Genomic DNA, 18,884 nt, shown 5'->3' with positions numbered 1-18,884 from the left:
CAGAATACTCTCTAGACACAAACATCAAAGTGCTGGGAATACTACCTGACTAGCACCTAACATTAGAACCGCAAGTGTCTACCTAACGTCAAAAATATTCAGATCACTATTGCAACTATGACGACAAAAGCCCATTTCTCAAAAACACCTATTGCATTTTGGTCCAAAGTTTTGTTCTCTCCCAGCTGGACTACTGTAATGCGATCTATATGGGATGCAGGACGTACATCAACAAAAAACTACAAACAATACAAAATACCTCTGCATGTCTGAACTGAGGCATATTCAGATGTGTCCATGCTACACCACTGATGCAATCCTTGCATTGGCTACCAATAAGAGCAAGAGTGGTTTCAAAATTTGTATCTTTGTATACCAGGTCATCTATGGCAATGCGCCAAGCTATAAGATATTATTAATAGAACTACCTCTACTTAATCTCAAGGAAAAGCTGAGAGACCACCTAATTATCCACTTACCCAGCTGCAGAGGAGTGGTCTACAGAACAGCTCATACTGCAGGCTTTCCATATAATGCGGCCAAATGGGGGAATGCATTACCCAAAGACATATGGCACGACAACACCTACGAAAGCTTTTGTAAAAAATTGAAAACATTTTTATATAAGAAATTCCTGTTGATAGATTTGACTTAAATATGTGTTGCAAGGCATCCCTGATAATCACAATCAGATCATGTATACCTCCCCTATCAGACTATAGATCTGTTATCTTACCCGTGGGCTTTGTGCATACACCATATTGCAGTTTACCCTCCACTAGGTCTCCAACCCCAACCCTGGTTCCACTATTCTATCTGCTCACTGATTATCATGCATCCTTGATTTGTATATCTGATTCATATTAAGCGAAAGCCACATACCTGTAGAAGGTATTCTCTGAGGACAGCAGGCTGATTGTTCTCACGAATGGGTGTCGTCCACGGCAGCCCCTCTGATCGGAGATCTTCACTAGCAACAACGTTTGCTAGCCCTCATGTGCGCATGCGCGACCGTTTTCCCGCCCGAACGCGAGCGTGTTCGCCAGTCCAGTAAATAGCAAAGACAAGGGAAGACACAACTCCAAAGGGAAAGCGGGTGGGTAGGTGAGAACAATCAGCATGCTGTCCTCAGAGAATACCTTCTACAGGTAAGTAGCTTTCGCTTTCTCCGAGGACAAGCAGGCTGCTTGTTCTCACGAATGGGGTATCCCTAGCCCCCAGGCTCACTCAAAACAACAAACATTAGTCAATTGGGCCTCGCAACGGCGAGGACATAACTGAGATTGATCTAACTTAAACAACTAACTGAGAGTGCAGCCTGGAACAGAATAAAAATGGGCCTAGTGGGGTGGAGTTGGATTCTAAACCCCGAACAGATTCTGCAGCACCGACTGCCCGAAACGACTGTCGCGTCGGGTATCCTGCTGAAGGCAGTAATGAGATGTGAATGTGTGGACAGATGACCACGTTGCAGCCTTGCAAATCTCTTCAATAGTGGCTGACTTCAAGTGGGCCACTGACGCCGCCATGGCTCTAACACTGTGAGCCTCAAGAGTCAGCCCAGCCTGGGCGTAAGTGAAGGAAATGCAATCTGCTAGCTAATTGGATAAGGTGCGTTTCCCCACAGCCACTCCCCTTCTGTTGAGATCAAAAGAAACAAACATTTGTGCCGACTGTCTGTGGGGCTGTGTCTGCTCCAGATAGAAGGCCAATGCTCTCTTGCAGTCCAATGTGTGCAGCTGACGTTCAGCAGGGCGGGTATGAGGACGGGGAAAGAATGCTGGCAAGACAATTGACTGGTTCAGATGGAACTCCGATACCACCTTTGGCAAGAACTTAGGGTGAGTGCGGAGGACTACTCTATTATGATGAAATTTAGTATAAGAAGCATGAGCTACCAAGGCTTGAAGCTCACTGACTCTGCGAGCTGAAGTGACTGCCACCAAGAAAATGACCATCCAAGTCAAGTACTTCATATGGCAGGAATTCAGTGGCTCGAAAGGAGGTTTCATCAGCTGGGTGAGAACGACATTGAGATCCCATGACACTGTAGGAGGTTTGATGGGGGGCTTTGACAAAAGCAAACCTCTCATGAAGCGAACAACTAAAGGCTGTCCCGTGATCGGCTTACCTTCCACACGGTAATGGTATGCACTAATCGCACTAAGATGAACCCTTACAGAGTTGGTTTTAAGACCAGACTCGGACAAGTGCAGAAGGTATTCAAGCAGGGTCTGTGTAGGACACGAGCGAGGATCTATGGCCTTGCTGTCACACCAGACGGCAAACCTCCGCAGAGAAAAAAGTAACTCTTCTTAGTGGAATCTTTCCTGGAAGCAAGCAAGACACAGGAGACACCCTCGGAGAGACCCAAGGAGGCAAAATCTATGCCCTCAACATCCAAGCCGTGAGAGCCAGGGACTGGAGGTTGGGATGCAGAAGCGCCCCCTCGTTCTGAGTAATGAGGGTCGGAAAACAGTCCAATCTCCACGGTTCTTCGGAGGACAATTCCAGAAGAAGAGGGAACCATATCTGACGTGGCCAAAAGGGGGCGATCAGGATCATGGTGCCTCGATCTTGCTTGAGTTTCAGCAAAGTATTCCCAATCAAAGGTATGGGAGGATAAGCAGACAGGAGACCTTCCTCCCAATCCAGGAGAAAGGCATCCGACGCTAGCCTGCCGTGGGCCTGAAGTCTGGAACAGAACTGAGGGACCTTGTGATTGACTTGAGTGGCAAAGAGATCCACCAAGGGAGTGCCCCACGCTTGGAAGATCTTGCACACCACTCTGGAATTGAGCGACCACTCGTGAGGTTGCATTATCCTGCTCAATCTGTCGGCCAGACTGTTGTTTACGCCTGCCAGATACGTGGCTTGAAGAAACATGCCGTTCCGGCGAGCCCAAAGCCATATTCTGACGGCCTCCTGACACAGGGGGTGAGATCCGGGTCCCCCCTGCTTGTTGATGTAATACATGGCAACCTGATTGTCTGTCTGAATTTGGATAATTTGATGTGACAGCCGATCCCTGAAGGCCTTTAGAGCGTTCCAGACCGCTCGTAACTCCAGGAGGTTGATCTGCAAACCTTTTTCCTGAAGGGACCAACTTCCTTGGGTGTGAAGCCCATCGACATGAACTCCCCACCCCAGGAGGGACGCATCCATCGTCAGCACCTTTTGTGGCTGAGGAATTTGGAAAGGACGTCCCAGAGTCAAATTGGACCGAATTGTCCACCAATGCAGGGACTGGAGAAAACTCGTGGACAGCAGGACTACATCCTCTAGGTCTCCAGCAGCTTGATACCACTGAGAAGCTAGGGTCCATGGAGCTGATCTCATGTGAAGGCAGGCCATGGGAGTCATATGCACTGTGGAGGCCATGTGGCCGAGCAATCTCAACATCTGCCGAGCTGTGATCTGCTGAGAAGCCCGTACCCAGGAAACGAGAGACAGAAGAGTGTTGGCTCTCGCTTCCAGAAGGTAGGCACGAGCCATCTGAGAGTCCAGCAGAGCTCCTATGAATTCTAGCTTCTGGGCTGGAAGAAGATGGGACTTTGGATAATTTATCACAAACCCCAGTAGCTCCAGGAGTCGAATAGTCATCTGCATGGACTGTAGAGCTCCTGCCTCGGAGGTGGTCTTCACCAGCCAATCGTCGAGATAAGGGAACACGTGCACTCCCAATCTGCGTAGGGACGCCGCTACGACAGCCAGGCATTTTGTAAACACTCTGGGTGCAGAGGCGAGACCAAAGGGTAGCACAAAATATTGAAAATGCCGTGTTCCCAGACGGAATCGAAGATACTGTCTGTGAGCTGGCAGTATCGGGATGTGAGTGTAAGCATCCTTTAAGCCAGTCGTTTTCCTGAATAATGGGAAGAAGGGTGCCCAGGGAAAGCATCCTGAACTTTTCTCGGGCCAGTTATTTGTTCAGGGCCCTTAGGTCTAGGATGGGACGCATCCCCCCTGTTTTCTTTTCCACAAGGAAGTACCTGGAATAGAATCCCAGCCCTTCCTGCCCCAGTGGCACGGGCTCGACCGCACTGACACTGAGAAGGGCGGAGAGTTCCTCGGCAAGTACCTGCTTGTGCTGGAAGCTGAAGGACTGAGCTCCCGGTGGACAATTTGGAGGTTTTGAAATCAAATTGAGGGCGTATCCCAGCTGGACTATTTGAAGAACCCACTGGTCGGAGGTTATAAGAGGCCACCTTTGGAACCTCCCTCCGACCGGCAGATCGTCCGGCACGGATACTTGGACTTCGGCTATGCTCTGCTGGAGCCAGTCAAAAGCTCGTCCCTTGCTTTTGCTGGGGAGCTGCTGGGGCCTGTTGAGGTGCACGCTGTTGACGTGAACAAGCGCGCTGGGGTTTAGCCTGAGCAGCAGGCTGGCGGGAGGGAGGGAGGATTGTACCTACGCTTACTAGAAGAATAGGGAACAGTCCTCATTCCCCCATAAAAACGTCTACCAGTTGAGGTAGATGCTGAAGGCGCCCGGTGGGAGAATTTGTCGAAGGCAGTGTCCCGCTGGTGGAGTTGTTCTACCACCTGTTCGACCTTTTCTCCAAAAATGTTATCCCCCCGGCAAGGAGCATCCGCTGCTGGAGCCTATTCTCCAGGTCAGAGGCACGCAGCCATGAGAGTCTGCGCATCACCACACTTTGAGCAGCAGCCCTGGACGCGACATCAAAAGAATCGTAAACACCCCTGGCCAGGAATTTACGACACGCCTTCAGCTGCCTGACCACCTGCTGAAAAGGCTTGGCCTACTCAGAAGGGAGCTTGTCCACAAAGTCCGCCAACTGCCGCATATTGTTCCGCATATGAATGCTCGTATACAGCTGGTATGACTGGATTTTGGAAATAAGCATTGCAGAAAGGTAGGCCTTCCGCCCAAAAGAATCCAAGGTTCTAGAGTCACGGCCCGGGGGCGCCGAAGCGTACTCCCTAGAACTCTTGACCTTCTTAAGGGCTAGATCCACCACACCAGAGTCATGGGGCAACTGGGTCCTCATTAACTCTGGATCCCCATGGATCCGATACTGGGATTCAATTTTCTTGGGAATGTGGGGATTAGATAAGGGCTTCACCCAGTTCGCCAGCAATGTCTTTTTGAGGACATGATGCATGGGTACAGTGGACGATTCCTTAGATGACGAAGGATAGGCCAAAAGTTCAAACATTTCGGCTCTTGGCTCATCCTCCGTAACCACAGGGAAGGGAATGGCCGTAGACATTTCCCGAACAAAGGCCGCGAAAGACAGACTCTCAGGAGGAGAAAGCTGCCGTTCAGGAGAGGGGGTAGGATCAGAGGGAAGACCATAAGACTCCTCGTCAGAGAAGTATCTCGGGTCTTCCTCTGCTTCCCACGAGGCTTCACCCTCGGTGTCGGACACTAGTTCGTGGACTGCAGTCCAAAGCCGGGCCCGTCTTGACTCCATGGAAACTTGGCCATGGTGGGCACGTCGAGAGGAAGACTCCCGCATCAGCAGCGATGAAGCTCCCTCCATCGATGTCGTTGGGGACTCAGCCTGGGAGGCTGCCGATGCAGGTACCGCAAGCGGTACTGGGACTGGAGACCTCACGACGGGCGGGGGGGCCAGCTGGCGCGTCACTCAACGGTACCGGCGGCGTAAGAACCCCTGGTATCGAAGGAGAAGGGTGCAACTGCTCCTCCAGAATCCCCGGAAGGATGGCCCTGAGGCTCTCGTTCAGAGTGGCCATCGAGGAAGGCAAGGAGTCCGGTACCGGCGACGAGCTCAGAATCCGTCCGGGATGCGGAGGCGGTACCGGGCTGTCCACAGTGGAGCGCATCGACACCTCCTATGTGGAGGGTGAGAGGTACTCCCGGCATCGACGTTTAGCGGGTGCCGGTGCCACTGGCAACCCAGAGCTCTCGGTACCGCTTCTGGAAGGCGACCGATGACGATGCTTCTTTGCCTTTGCACGAAGCACGTCACCGGTACCTCCCGGTACCGAAGAGGAGGACATCAAATCCAAATGTCTCCTATGGGCCGGGTCCCAAAGAGGTTGATCCCGGGGGGCCTGTACCGCAGGAACCCTCGAGGCAGGCGGAGACCTACTCGAGGGCTCACCGTTACCAGCAGGGGAATGGACAGCCCTCACCTGCACTCCGGAAGAGGAAGCACCCTCCGACGACATCGATACCACCGATGACCTCTGTATCGCAGACGTTGAAGCATCGGCTGATGACCTGGATACCGCAGACGTCGACACACCAGACGATGACCTCGGTACCGAAGACGTCGAAGCACCGGACGAGGCCCCAAACAAAAGGTTCCACTGGGCCAATCTCGCCACCTGAGTTCTCTTCTTCAACAGAAGACAGAGCGTACAGGCCTGGGGACGATGCCCGGCCCCCAGACACTGAAGACACAAAACGTGCCTATCAGTAAGCGAGATAGTCCGGCTGCACTGGGTGCACTTTTTGAAGCCGCTGGCAGGCTTCGAGGATATGGGCGGAAAAATCACGCCGGCAAAGTCAAAATTTGCGATGATGGCAATGGTACCAAAACAAGTTAGAAAAAAACCCGTACGGGCGGCCAAAAAGGCCGCGCCCAACAACGAAAGAAAACTTAACGGGAAAAACACTCGAAATAAAGGAATTTTTTTTTGAAAAGACGAAGAACACGACGGAACAAAGATTCTGGACACTTCTGAATGGAAGAACGCGGCGAAAAGACGTGAGGGGTCTCCTTAGGGCGCAGACCGACCGAAAACAGCCATCCTGAGCCACGGAAAAAAGAAGACTGGCGAACACGCTCGCGTTCTTGCGGGAAGATGGTCGCGCATGCGCACTATGCATGCGCACGCGAGGGCTAGCAAACGCTGTTGCTAGTGAAGATCTCCGATCGGAGGGGCTGCCGTGGATGTCACCCATTCGTGAGAACAAGCAGCCTGCTTGTCCTCGGAGAATGTAAGCTACATAGAACTGAGTCCCTGACTCAGATCATTGTGGGATATAAATACAATAAAGTAAAGTAAAGCAAGCACTAAATACACCATAAACCATAATATCCTGACTAGGATTCCTTGTATTTAATCTAGCAGTTTAAGATTTGCTTTCACAAGGAATTCTAACTTGAATGAAAAATTGTGCCACGCAATACTACCTAAACATCAAGCCATATTGAAAAACAAGTTGACCATCAAAAGATAATATAAATACAGTCATGTAGTATATATCAAGTTATTTTGCACAGGTATTCCATTTGACCAACATTAATATAAATGAAAGAATTTCAGTAACAGCAAATCAGTCTCTGTCATATATATAACTGTCTTCGCAATAAATTTCATGTTGCAAAATAGGAATATCTTATTGTGTGAGAATTTCTGAACATACAGTAAGTATTGCATTTAGCGACATATACTTGAAGTTCCAATTGTTCTCCATTACATTATCAATGGATATGCTTTTGATTCCTTGAAATATTTCTATACTAGTCAAATTGAAATTCTCCATTATGATACATATACCAAAGGAAACTTTGGGGGGGGGGGGGGGGGGGGGGGGGGGTCAATTCTATAAACTTGTCACCTCAAAGTAGGTGCCTTGATGTTGCCCACTAAGGGGTTCTTTTACAAAGGCACTGTAGTGTGATTAGTGCCCACTAAATGCTAGAGACACCCATAGGTGTGCCCTGAGAACTTGGTTGAAAAGAACTGTCCTACTATGAGTATATCAGAAGTTCATATTGACAATATTAAAATTCCTATTGTTTCTGAGGTCTTAGTTGCTTTCTCCTTGTCAATGAAATCCTAAATTTAAAACACAAATTCAGAAGACCTTTTTAAGTTAAGATTGATAAGGAAATTGAAAGATTTTTTATCAACTGAATTTCAGGATAGTTGTGCAGTCTCTAGGAATGCCTTTGCTAGATTATTATAACTCTCTTTATTTAGGCCTTCCTAATTATCTGCTTTGTGCATTACAAATAACACAAAATGCTGCTGCTCATTTTTTATTTGGTTTATCTTGCTCTGATCACATTACTTTCACACTTAAATAAATACACTACTTGCCTATTCAATGGCAGGTAACATTTAAGGTTTTGACTTTGATTCCTAAGCCCTGAATAACAAGGCCCAGTTTCTATTGCTACATCTTTAAGAATTTATCGACCAACACGGTCATTGCTGATAAGTCACTGCTTGATGTAACCTCCTTTTGACATAACTTATCACTCTTCCATCTTTTATGTAGGAGGTGTTATACTGTGGAGTACACTCCCATTAGAGATTAAGACAAATCAGTTCTGTTATTAACTTCAGAAAACAACTGAAAGCTCATCTTTTTTCATAAGCTTTCGGTGCCTGCTGAGTTATTGCTTTGTTTACAGTCCCACATTTTTGTTGATTTCACACTGTATATTATAAAAAGTGTTATATATGTTATATTTGTTACCCACCTAGAACAGTTGGATAGTGTGGGATAGAAATGTTTTAAGCTAGTTAATAAATACAATTTCAATTCCTCTCTCAAAGTCCTATGCAAAATGGTGCTTCACATGTAATTATTACCATAGCCCTAAAACCAGAAAGGCACATGCCAGGAATATGTGTGAGGGACTGGTTTGAGCATATTGCATTAGACTTTCTAGCTGCTTTAGCTGACAAGAGCCAGTGGGTAACCCTATGCATGTTATTTATTAATTTTATTTCAGAAAGTTGATCTTTGGAAAATCAAAATTCGAACCTGCCAAGCCCCTTCGTAAAAAATTACACTGGCTTCCCATTAAAGAACACATCGCCTTTAAGGTCTGTACCTTGATTCATAGGATCATCTACGGAGAAGTTCCCGAATACATGTTAGATCTGGTGGATCTACCACCCAGAAACAGTTTCAGTTTCTCTCGATCCTACCTAAATTTACATTTTCCAGATTGCAGTGGCCTTAAACACAAATCTACCTACGCATCCAACTTCTCCTTCATAGGCACACAACTATGGAATGCACTACCCAGAACCTTAAAATCAACTCAGAATTATTTAAATTTCAGAAAATTATTGAAGACCACCATGTTCAAAAAGGCATACCTAAGACTCAACCTAATCTTAATGTTTCCTGTTTTCAGCAAAATCCATGGACCTTAGTATCTTGTATTACACTGGAATATCTTTTGTTATCTCTCTTGTTCTATATGATACCTATACGTTTAATAACCTACTATTACATTGTTCATTTATACTTTCTGAACTGTAGCCTACCCTACGGTTATGTGTAAGCCACATTGAGCCTACAACAAGTGGAGAAATGTGGGGTATAAATGTATTAAAAAAATAAATATGCTACCCATAAAACAGTGAACACAGCAGTGCAGCACAGTGTAGTTTACATTTCAAACTAAAAATAAAAATAAAGATATCACTGCCAAAACCTTTTTCTCAACCTCATAGAGTCCCTGTACATCCTTGGTAGGACCAGTGCCCCCCATACAATACCTGAGGTACCACACATCATCAAAAGCCTGGGAAAATAAGTAGGTCTTGAGAGCTTTTTTAAAACAAGACCTAAAGGTCCTACCTCTAATTGAAACATGTAAGGCATTCCAAAGATGGCGAAAATACTTGACAAGCCAATGATCTACTCATAATACATGGTAGAAGGGAAAATTAGGTTCTTACCTTGGTAATTTTCTTTCCTTTAGTCATAGAAGATGAAGCCATTACGTTTGGGTTATGTCCATCAACCAGCAGGGGAGATAGAGAGCACTCAAACTTTCACAGTGCCCTCTTGGCCAGCTAGCTCCACTGCCTCTTCAGTATTTGAAGCTTCCAAAGCAGTATGGCAAACCGCAATGGGAATCACAAGAGCTTTCCTCACAGCGAACGATGGCCCATCACAAGGGCATGAACTCATAAAGGAGGGAATGCACATCCTCCTGGAGGGAATAAACTCATCCTCCTTATTGTATAAGTGGAGGGGAACACACGCGCCTCCTGGAGGGAATCACACATCCTCCCAACACACTGGAGGGAATGAACTCATCCTCCTATTTATAGAACTGGAGGGGAACACACGCGCCTCCTGGAGAGAATCAACACATCCTCCTAAATTTAAACTGAACATGAATCCTGAAGATTGTTTTCCAACTTTCTCCCAAGGAAGGAACTTCAGGAAATTAGAACAGAACCTGAAAAACAGATTCACAGCATACAGACAATCATACAGGGAGGGCTCATGGCTTCATCTGCTATGACTAAAGGAAAGAAAATTACCAAGGTAAGAACCTAATTTTCCCTTCCTTGTCATCAAGCAGATGAAGCCATTACGTATGGGATGTAACAAAGCAATCCCTAGATAGGGTGGGAACAAGCCACACCACGCGCTAGCACTTGTGCACCAAAACGCGCATCCCTCCTGGCAGCCACATTCAGCCTGTAATGTCGGGCAAAGGAGAGCTTAGAAGCCCATGTTGCTGCACTGCATATCTCTTGAAGAGAGAGTGCTCCAGTTTCAGCCCAAGAGGAAGAAATCGCTCTCGTAGAATGTGCCTTAAAGGCTACAGGCGGAACCCTGCCGGCCAGCAGATAAGCTGAAAAGATAGTTTCTTTGAGCCAGCGGGCAATAGTGGCTTTAGACGCTGGAGACCCTCTGCGAGAACCGGATAGCAAAACAAACAGATGATCAGAAGTCCTGAAAGAGTTAGTAACTCGCAGATACTGCAGCAGAGTCCTGCGCACATCCAAAAGGTGCAGCTGCCCAAAAGATTCTGGAAACTCTTCCTCTGAAAAAGAGGGCAAGAAAATAGGCTGGTTTAAGTGAAAGGCTGAAACCACCTTAGGCATAAAGGAAGGCACGGTCCGAACCGTGACTCCGAAGATTTCAGAAATGGGTCTCTACAGGACAGCACCTGAAGCTCTGACACCCGTCTCGCCGAGGTAATGGCCACCAGAAAAACGGCCTTCAGTGTCAAGTCTTTCTCCGATGCTCGCCGAAGCGGCTCAAAAGGAGATGCCTGCAGGGTTTTCAAAACTAGCCCCAGGTTCCAAGCTGGACAGGGTGCTCGCACTGGAGGTCGGAGCCGAAGCACCCCTCTAAGAAACCGTGCCACATCTGGGTGAGCAGCCAAAGACACGCCTTCCACCTTACCACGAAGGGAGGCTAACGCTGCCACCTGCACCCGCAGGGAATTATAGGCCAAGCCTTTTTGTACACCTTCCTGCAAAAAGTCCAGAATCGGCGAGACAGGAGCCCGCATTGGAACAATGGCTCTGTAAGCACACCAAGACTCAAACAGGCACCAAATCCTGGCATAAGCCACGGAAGTGGACCGCTTGCGGGCTTGCAGGAGAGTGGAAATAACTTTATTGGAATAACCTTTATCCCTCAATTGCGCCCTCTCAATAGCCATGCCGTAAGACCAAAGCGGCCGCCGTCCTCCATGGCTACCGGTCCCTGAGTCAAGAGGTTCGGTACCAGAGGTAACGGCAGAGGAGCCTCCAGGAGCATCTGTCGGAGGTCTGCATACCAAGGTCTCCTTGGCCAATCCGGGGCGATGAGGACCACTTCTCCTGGGTGCAGCCGAATCCGCAAGAGCAGGCGCCCTATCAAGGTCCATGGGGGAAACACATAAAGTAGACCCGGAGGCCAGGGTTGAGCCAAGGCATCCAACCCCGCCGAGCGAGGATCTCTCCGTCTGCTGAAGAAGCACGGGACTTTGGTATTGGCACTTGTCGCCATTAGATCCATCACGGGCTTGCCCCATTTGGCACAGATATGCAGGAATACTTCGTCTGCCAGATTCCATTCTGCTGGATCGATCTGATGCCTGCTCAGATAATCGGCCTGCACATTGCTCTGACCTGCAATATGAGCTGCCGACAGACACTGAGGATGCAGCTCGGCCCAGTGGCAAATCAGTTCGGCCTGCGCGGCTAGTGCTCTGCACCTTGTTCCGCCTTGTCGATTTATATAGGCCACCGTTGTCGTGTTGTCCGACATCACTCTGACAGCCAATCCTTCCAGGGTCACTTGAAAGGCCAGAAGCGCCTGAAACACCGCTTTCAACTCTAGGCGGTTGATGGACCACTCCGACTCTTCGGGTGTCCATAGACCCTGGGCATGCTTCCCCTTGCAGTGTGCGCCCCAGCCCTTCAGGCTGGCATCTGTTACACACTAGGCACCAAACGGGGAGCGTCAGCGGCATTCCTCGACGCAGCATGCTGTCCGAGAGCCACCACTCCATGCTGAGACGGGCCGCAGGGAGCCAAGTAAGTCTGCATTGGTAATCCTGAGAAATAGGAGACCATCTCCGGAGTAGGGAATACTGTAGAGGTCTCAGGTGTGCTCTCGCCCAGGGTACCACTTCCATCGTGGCTGTCATCGATCCCAGCAGCTGGACAATGTCCCAAGCTCGCGGGCGGGGCATCCTCAGGAGCAGACGGACCTGATTCTGAAGCTTGCACCGCCTTAGCTCGGGTAGGAACACATAGCCCGAGACTGTGTCGAACCTGGCCCCCAAAAACTCTAGAGATTGTGAAGGGGACAGGTGACTTTTGGCCATATTGACGACCCAGCCTAGAGATTGCAGCACTGAGACCACTCTGGCTGTAGCTTGTAAGCTCTCTGTTGCAGAGTCTGCTCTGATGAGCCAGTCGTCTAGGTACGGGTGAACCCTGATACCTTCTCGCCTGAGAAAAGCAGCTACTACCACCATTACCTTCGAAAAGGTTCGGGGAGCTGTGGTGAGGCCAAAAGGCAAGGCCCTGAACTGGAAATGTTTTCCCAACACCGCAAACCTCAGAAACTTCTGGTGCGGGGGCCAAATCGGAATGTGCAAGTAAGCTTCTTTCAGGTCTAGAGACGTGAGAAACTCTCCTGGCTGAACCGCCGCAATGACGGAGCGCAGGGATTCCATGTGGAAATGCCACACTCTCAAGGACTTGTTCACTTCTTTTAAGTCCAGAATAGGGCGAAAGGACCCACCTTTTCGCGGCATCACAAAGTAGATGGAGTATCGGCCGCAGCCTTGCTCGGCGGGAGGCACCGGGGTCACTACCCCTAACTGAATCAGACCTTGTAAAGTCTCCTCCACTGCCGCCCGTTTGACGGCAGAACCGCATCGGGACTCCACAAACACGTCTCTTACTGGGGCGTTGCATTCTATTCTGTATCCATCTCTGATCAGGTCCAGAACCCACTGATCTGAGGAAATCTTGGCCCACTCCTCGACAAAGAGGGAAAGCCATCCTCCGATGACAGGCATCGAGGAGAGGGCCGGCGCACCATCATTGAGAGGGTCGCCCCTGAACTCCTGGTCTTGAGCCACCAGCTGCGGAACGCTTGTCCGAGCGAAAGGAGTTCCTCTGCTGACCACGGGCACGAGAAGTGAACCCAGCAGAACGCCCCGGGCGGTACCTTCTAGCTTCACGGAAGCGAGGTCTGTACGAGGAGTGGACCGCCTGGCCCTTAGAGGAAGGCCTCTGCCTATCTTCGGGCAAGCGCTGGGGTTTTGGATCACCCAGGCCTTTCACAATTTTCTCTAACTCCTCACCAAATAGGAGAAGTCCTTGAAAAGGCAACTTCACCAACCTTTGCTTAGAGGCCATGTCCGCTGCCCAGTGTCGTAGCCACAAACGACGGCGAGCCGCCACTGCTACTGCCATTTGTTTAGCCGAAGCTCTGACAAGGTCATAAAGGGCATCAGCCAGAAAGGACAAGGCCACCTCCATCCGCGGAGCCACATCCAAGAAGGGCTCCGCTCCATCTCCGGGCTGAGCCACTGCCTGTTGCAGCCAAGCTAGGCAGGCTCTCACAGCATAACAGCTGCATGCAGACGCCCAAACAGTGAGACCTGCAATTTCAAAGGACCGTTTCAACGCTGTTTCCAGCCTACGGTCTTGAACATCCTTCAGGGCAACACCTCCTTCAACAGGGAGGGTAGTTCTCTTTGTCACCGCAGTGACTAGGGCATCCACTGTAGGCATTTGAAAACGAGCCATATGTCCCTCACGCAGAGGGTATAACTGCCCCATAGCCCTGGAAACTCTCAAAGGTCCCTCTGGGTCAGCCCACTGAGCCGAAACAAGCTCTAGGATGGAGTCATGCAAAGGGAAGGCCCGAGCAGCTTTCTTGGTACTAGCCATCCTGGGATTACCCGAGGAGGCCGTGCCACTGTCAGGATCTTCAATCGAGAGGGCCTGCAGGGTATCTGAAATAAGCGCTGGCAGCTCATCACGGTGGAAAATCCTCACCGCAGAGGGATCATCCAGATCCTGTGGTAAATCCGCACCTGACTCTGGTTCCTCAGACCAAGAACGTCTGTCAGAGTTCTCCAAATCCTCACACCCCGACCACGAGGGGGGGGGGGGGGGGAAAGGTGCACCACAATCTGAAGGGGAATTAACCCTTCTGCGCTTATCTTTAGGCCAAGCATCCGGGAAAAAAGCCTCACTGGGCAGTCCCAGGCCAGAATCCATCGGGGGGGGGGGGGGGGGCAATCAGAGGAGCCTCAGGCGACCCTTAAGGAAGGGCTCTTTTCATCATGTATGCTTTATGCAGCAAAAGCACAAAATCCGGGGAGAAAATCTCACCCTGGGCACCCAAATCCTGTCCGGTGCTAGCCACTCCTGAAATAACCTCATCTCGAGGTGCCCCACCCGGCTCAGGTCTCTCCGTGTCCACGGAGGCCGCGCCATGCGGTGTAAGCAAAATGGCGCCCGCTGCCAGCTCAGAGCGGGAAGAAACATCACTCGCCATGCTCGGGTCGGCTCCTATGCCAATACAGCATGATTTACAGAGCCCTGCTGCTGATTTGCGCTTGCCACAAGTGGAACAGCGCTTTACATTGTCCGCAGCCATCGCCGAAAAACGGCGGTAAATCGAAAATGGCGGTTTTGCGCCAAAATCGCCCCGATCGCGGGCCCACCCCGGAGGAGTTGGAAAACACTCTTACCTCAAAGGATCTAGTGTACAACTACGATCCTACTGAAAATCAGGTCAAAAACCTCTGTTCCAGCGTCTCTGCGTTTAAAAACGCGACGCGACTTTTTTTTTTTTTTTTTTAAGCTGTGAGGAAAGCAGAGGTATTGAAGACTCCAGAGGCTCAGATAAGTGGGAAAGGCAGGGAAAGGGCAAACCTATATGCCTGCATCCACTGTTGGTGGGTAAGGACAGGGAAAACAAGGCAATATGTCCACATCCACGGAGGTATGGGTAAGGCAGGGAAAGGGCTAACCTATGTGCCTTTAAAGTGAAGCTGCTATAGCCTCCAACACCCCGGTTAACAACTGGCAAGCCAGGAACCACCTCCCGGCAGATTTTTCTGGAGCTCGAACAAGCTGCAGCCACCCTGCTAAGGGAGATAGAGAATACTGAAGAGGCAGTGGAGCTAGCTGGCCAAGAGGGCACTGTGAAAGTTTGAGTGCTCTCTATCTCCCCTGCTGGTTGATGGACATAACCCATACGTAATGGCTTCATCTGCTTGATGACAAGGAAAAGAGATATATACATACTGAGGATGGAATTGTCAGCTGCTAGATGCAGCACATTGGAAATGTGCAGAGGGTTCTACTTTACAATACTGGAAGAACAGGGTGGGGATTTGTGGGCGATGCAAATATTAACAGATAAGAGACGGGCTTGGGGAGGAGTGGGGATGGCTTAAGATGATGCTGGAGACATGAAGCCATGACTGATTCTCACACTGTATACGAAGGCCTAGGGGGAGGGAGAACAGCGGGATGGGGGGTAGGGGAAGGGACATATATGTGGCAGCCAACTGTCTGACGGAACAACAGGCAACAGGTGGGGAAGAGAGAGGAGGTTGTGGTGGAGGGCATGTGGAGGGAAGGGAAGATTTAAGGGGATACAGGGAGGGGGCCCATAAGGGGAATTTCTTTGGGCACCAAGAATTTGGTTATTTATACTGTTGAGATGTTGTGTAAGCCGCCTCAATGGTTTTTCCTCTAGGCGGGGTAGAAAGTTCTAAATACACTTGAATAAACTTAAATATGTTATTGGGCACATATTTGTTTCCTTGTCCACTGGAAAACTTTCAATAAAAATATTGATACAGAAGAAAAAAAAAACACATGGTAGGAAAGAGAGGGGCCTACATTAATGCTGGGGTGGTAGAAAAGAAAGCCAGAGCTGGAGAGAGTAACGTATTTCTTCTTCCATTCTTTGTTTAGGGAATTCCCACTTCGTTTCAATAAGAAGCTCTGCAAGAGAAATAAAAAACACATGTAAGGACTGCCTTCTAGGTCCAACTGCAAATCATTAGTAAGCAGATTCACTTACTGGCTATGCAGAGAATGCACTGTCGTTCTCCTAAATTAAAATAATGCGGGACAGAAAGACAAAAATTTGGGTGACTAGCACGCTTATTTTCGAAAGAGAAGGGCGCTCATCTTTCGACACAAATCGGAAGATGGGCGCCCTTCTCGCAAGGCTGCCCAAATTGAAAGCCGATTTTTTGACACCCTCGACAGCTGTCGCGGGGACAACCAAAGTTCACGGGGGCGTGTCGGCAGGGTAGCGAAGGCGGGACTGGGGCGTGATTAGGAGATGGGCGTCCTCGGCCGATAATGGAAAAAAGAAGGGCGTCCCTGACGAGCACTTGGCCGACTTTACTTGGTCCATTTTTTTTCATGACCAAGCCGTGAAAAGATGCCCGAACTGAGCAGATGACCACCGGAGGGAATCGGGGATGACCTCCCCTTACTCCCCCCAGTGGTCACTAACCCCCTCCCACCATAAAAAACAGGTTAAAAATACTTTTTTGCCAGCCTCAAATGCCATACTCAGGTCCATCGCAGCAGTATACAGGTCCCTGGAGCAGTTGTAGTGGGTGCAGTGTACTTCAGGCAGGTGGACCGGGGAGGGGGGGTTGGAGGCTCAGCATCCAAGGTAAGGGAGCTATGCACCTGGGAGCAATTTCTGAAGTCCACTGCAGTGCCCCCTAGGGTGCCCGGTTGGTGTCCTGGCATGTGAGGGGGCCCAGTGCACTACAAATGCTGGCTCCTCCCACGACCAAATGGGATTTGGCCGTTTTTGAGATGGATGTCTTTGGATTCCATTATCGGCGAAAACCAAGGTTGGCCATCTCTAAGGTCGACCCAAATGTTGAGATTTGGGTGTCCTCGACCATATTATCAAAACGAAAGACGGACACCCATCTTGTTTCAATAATACGGTCGGGGACGCCCCTTTACGGGGCCGTCCTTAGAGATGGGTGCCCGTTCGTTCGATTATGTCCCTCTAGCTGGGTTTGTTTTTGGAAAAGTTGATCTGGTCCTAGTTTTACCTGGTTGCGTGAGTGGACCTATAGTTTTTATTCTCCAAATATGAGCTGAAGTTACAATTTATGCAATGGGATAAAAGAAAGCCTGGATCAGCCCCATCAGTAAAAACAGAGCAAGCTGTTCTTCCTAATAGCTATACCTCTTTCCACTAAGTAATAACAGGAGAAGGGAGTTCATACACAGTATAAACCTGGCTTCTAATATTCCTATGTTATTTTTAATTGGATTAACATAAGAATTCTCCAAAGATGGTGATATATATGGGTATGAAAACCAGAAAGTGCCCCTTGGCAGAAATTTGGTCACATGCAGTCCACAAAATTCATATACAATATCGTCTCTAGAGAATTTCTAATATTGATTCAATGAAAGATAGCCCAACAGCATAAATCAATAAATCAGGTGAGATTCTGCAGTACAGAGCTCAGGAAACAAACCTAAACAAGCTCATAGGAATATCTATTTTTCCTGCAGCTTAAAACTGTGCATGCTATGGAACCCAAAAGCAGTTTACAGTAAGGCTATTTTACCAGACTCACCTATCCTCGATCCTATAGAAAATGAATGGCCCTTTGGGAGCCCTTAGAAACCTGGGCCTTTGGGTCCACCTTTCCCTCTTCCCACCTCCTCCAAGAAGAGATTGTTGCAAACAACAAATCTATTCAGTCCCCAAACCAGAATTCAAACCTTACAGCCCCTACCCTTACCCCATTCTCCAAACAGTAATTGGGCCATTGTGCTTCACAATCTCTCACTATCTTTGTAGTTCCTGTAGGCTTATTGTGATGAACATTCTCTTCTTGACTTTCAACAGCATGGCTTTTGTCCATTTCATGGTGTTGAAACCTTACTGATTGTGTTGCTGGATTTCTTATTTAAGGGCTCAGAACCACCTGGTATGGTATTTCTTTTACTTTCTTTTTTTTAACATTGAAATTTTATTAAGCATATGAGAAAAATAACAACACTAACATCACTGAACAATGGTGGAAGGGCAAGTTTCACTCCAGAAGTACTCTACACATCCATCTATCCCATAATCAAAACTCTTTTAGAAACTATGGTAATGTGGCTGGCTGCAGGACCTCATAAACACAGGCAAAGCATAGGAGTCAACTTTTCAAAATTATTGGGGGTGCTAAACCCAGTAGAAATAACCTCTCCCTAGACGCAAAGAGTTTGTTCAATATTGGGGGTGCTTGCACCCACAGAGCTGGCTCCTATGAAGCAAACAGCAGTATAAAGTCAAAAGAAAAGCTTTACTGGTGAACATAATCAAAGCAAGACAGTTTCTTCATTTTACAGACTCACTTCCACCCTGGTTAACAACCACATATAACCCCCCGGGCACGACCCCACACTGGCTCAGATCCACGGGGTCCGAACAACTACTCTGACACGGGAGCACATTATTAATACTCAGACCTTTTTCTTCCTCCACTCAGCTTACCAACATACTCACATAGTCAATGCTTTCACCAGTCGAGCTTGGGAGTGAGTTAATGGTCTGGAATAGAAATCCAGGGCTTTTAGGAAATTAAGTGGGGCTTCACAGTGATGCTTTACCAGTCCAAGGAGCAAGTGTCCTAACTCACGCTTTAGAGAATCATACGGCA

General features: G+C 48.7%; 1 protein-coding gene across 1 annotated transcript in view; it reads right to left on the bottom strand.

The window, feature by feature from the left end:
- The window catches only part of AGAP2 (ArfGAP with GTPase domain, ankyrin repeat and PH domain 2), a 503,122-nt gene that overhangs the window by 169,984 nt on the left and 314,254 nt on the right, over window positions 1-18,884 (bottom strand). The window contains exon 10 of the mRNA XM_030196588.1: window positions 16,081-16,185. Within this exon, the coding sequence (XP_030052448.1) occupies window positions 16,081-16,185 (105 nt within the window). The remainder of the gene's footprint in view (window positions 1-16,080; window positions 16,186-18,884) is intronic.

Source organism: Microcaecilia unicolor, chromosome 3 (genome assembly GCF_901765095.1).
Source record: "Microcaecilia unicolor chromosome 3, aMicUni1.1, whole genome shotgun sequence".
Classification (NCBI taxonomy): domain Eukaryota; kingdom Metazoa; phylum Chordata; class Amphibia; order Gymnophiona; family Siphonopidae; genus Microcaecilia; species Microcaecilia unicolor.
The sequence above is the reverse complement of the archived record's forward strand: the minus strand, read 5'-3'. Positions and strand labels throughout refer to the sequence as shown.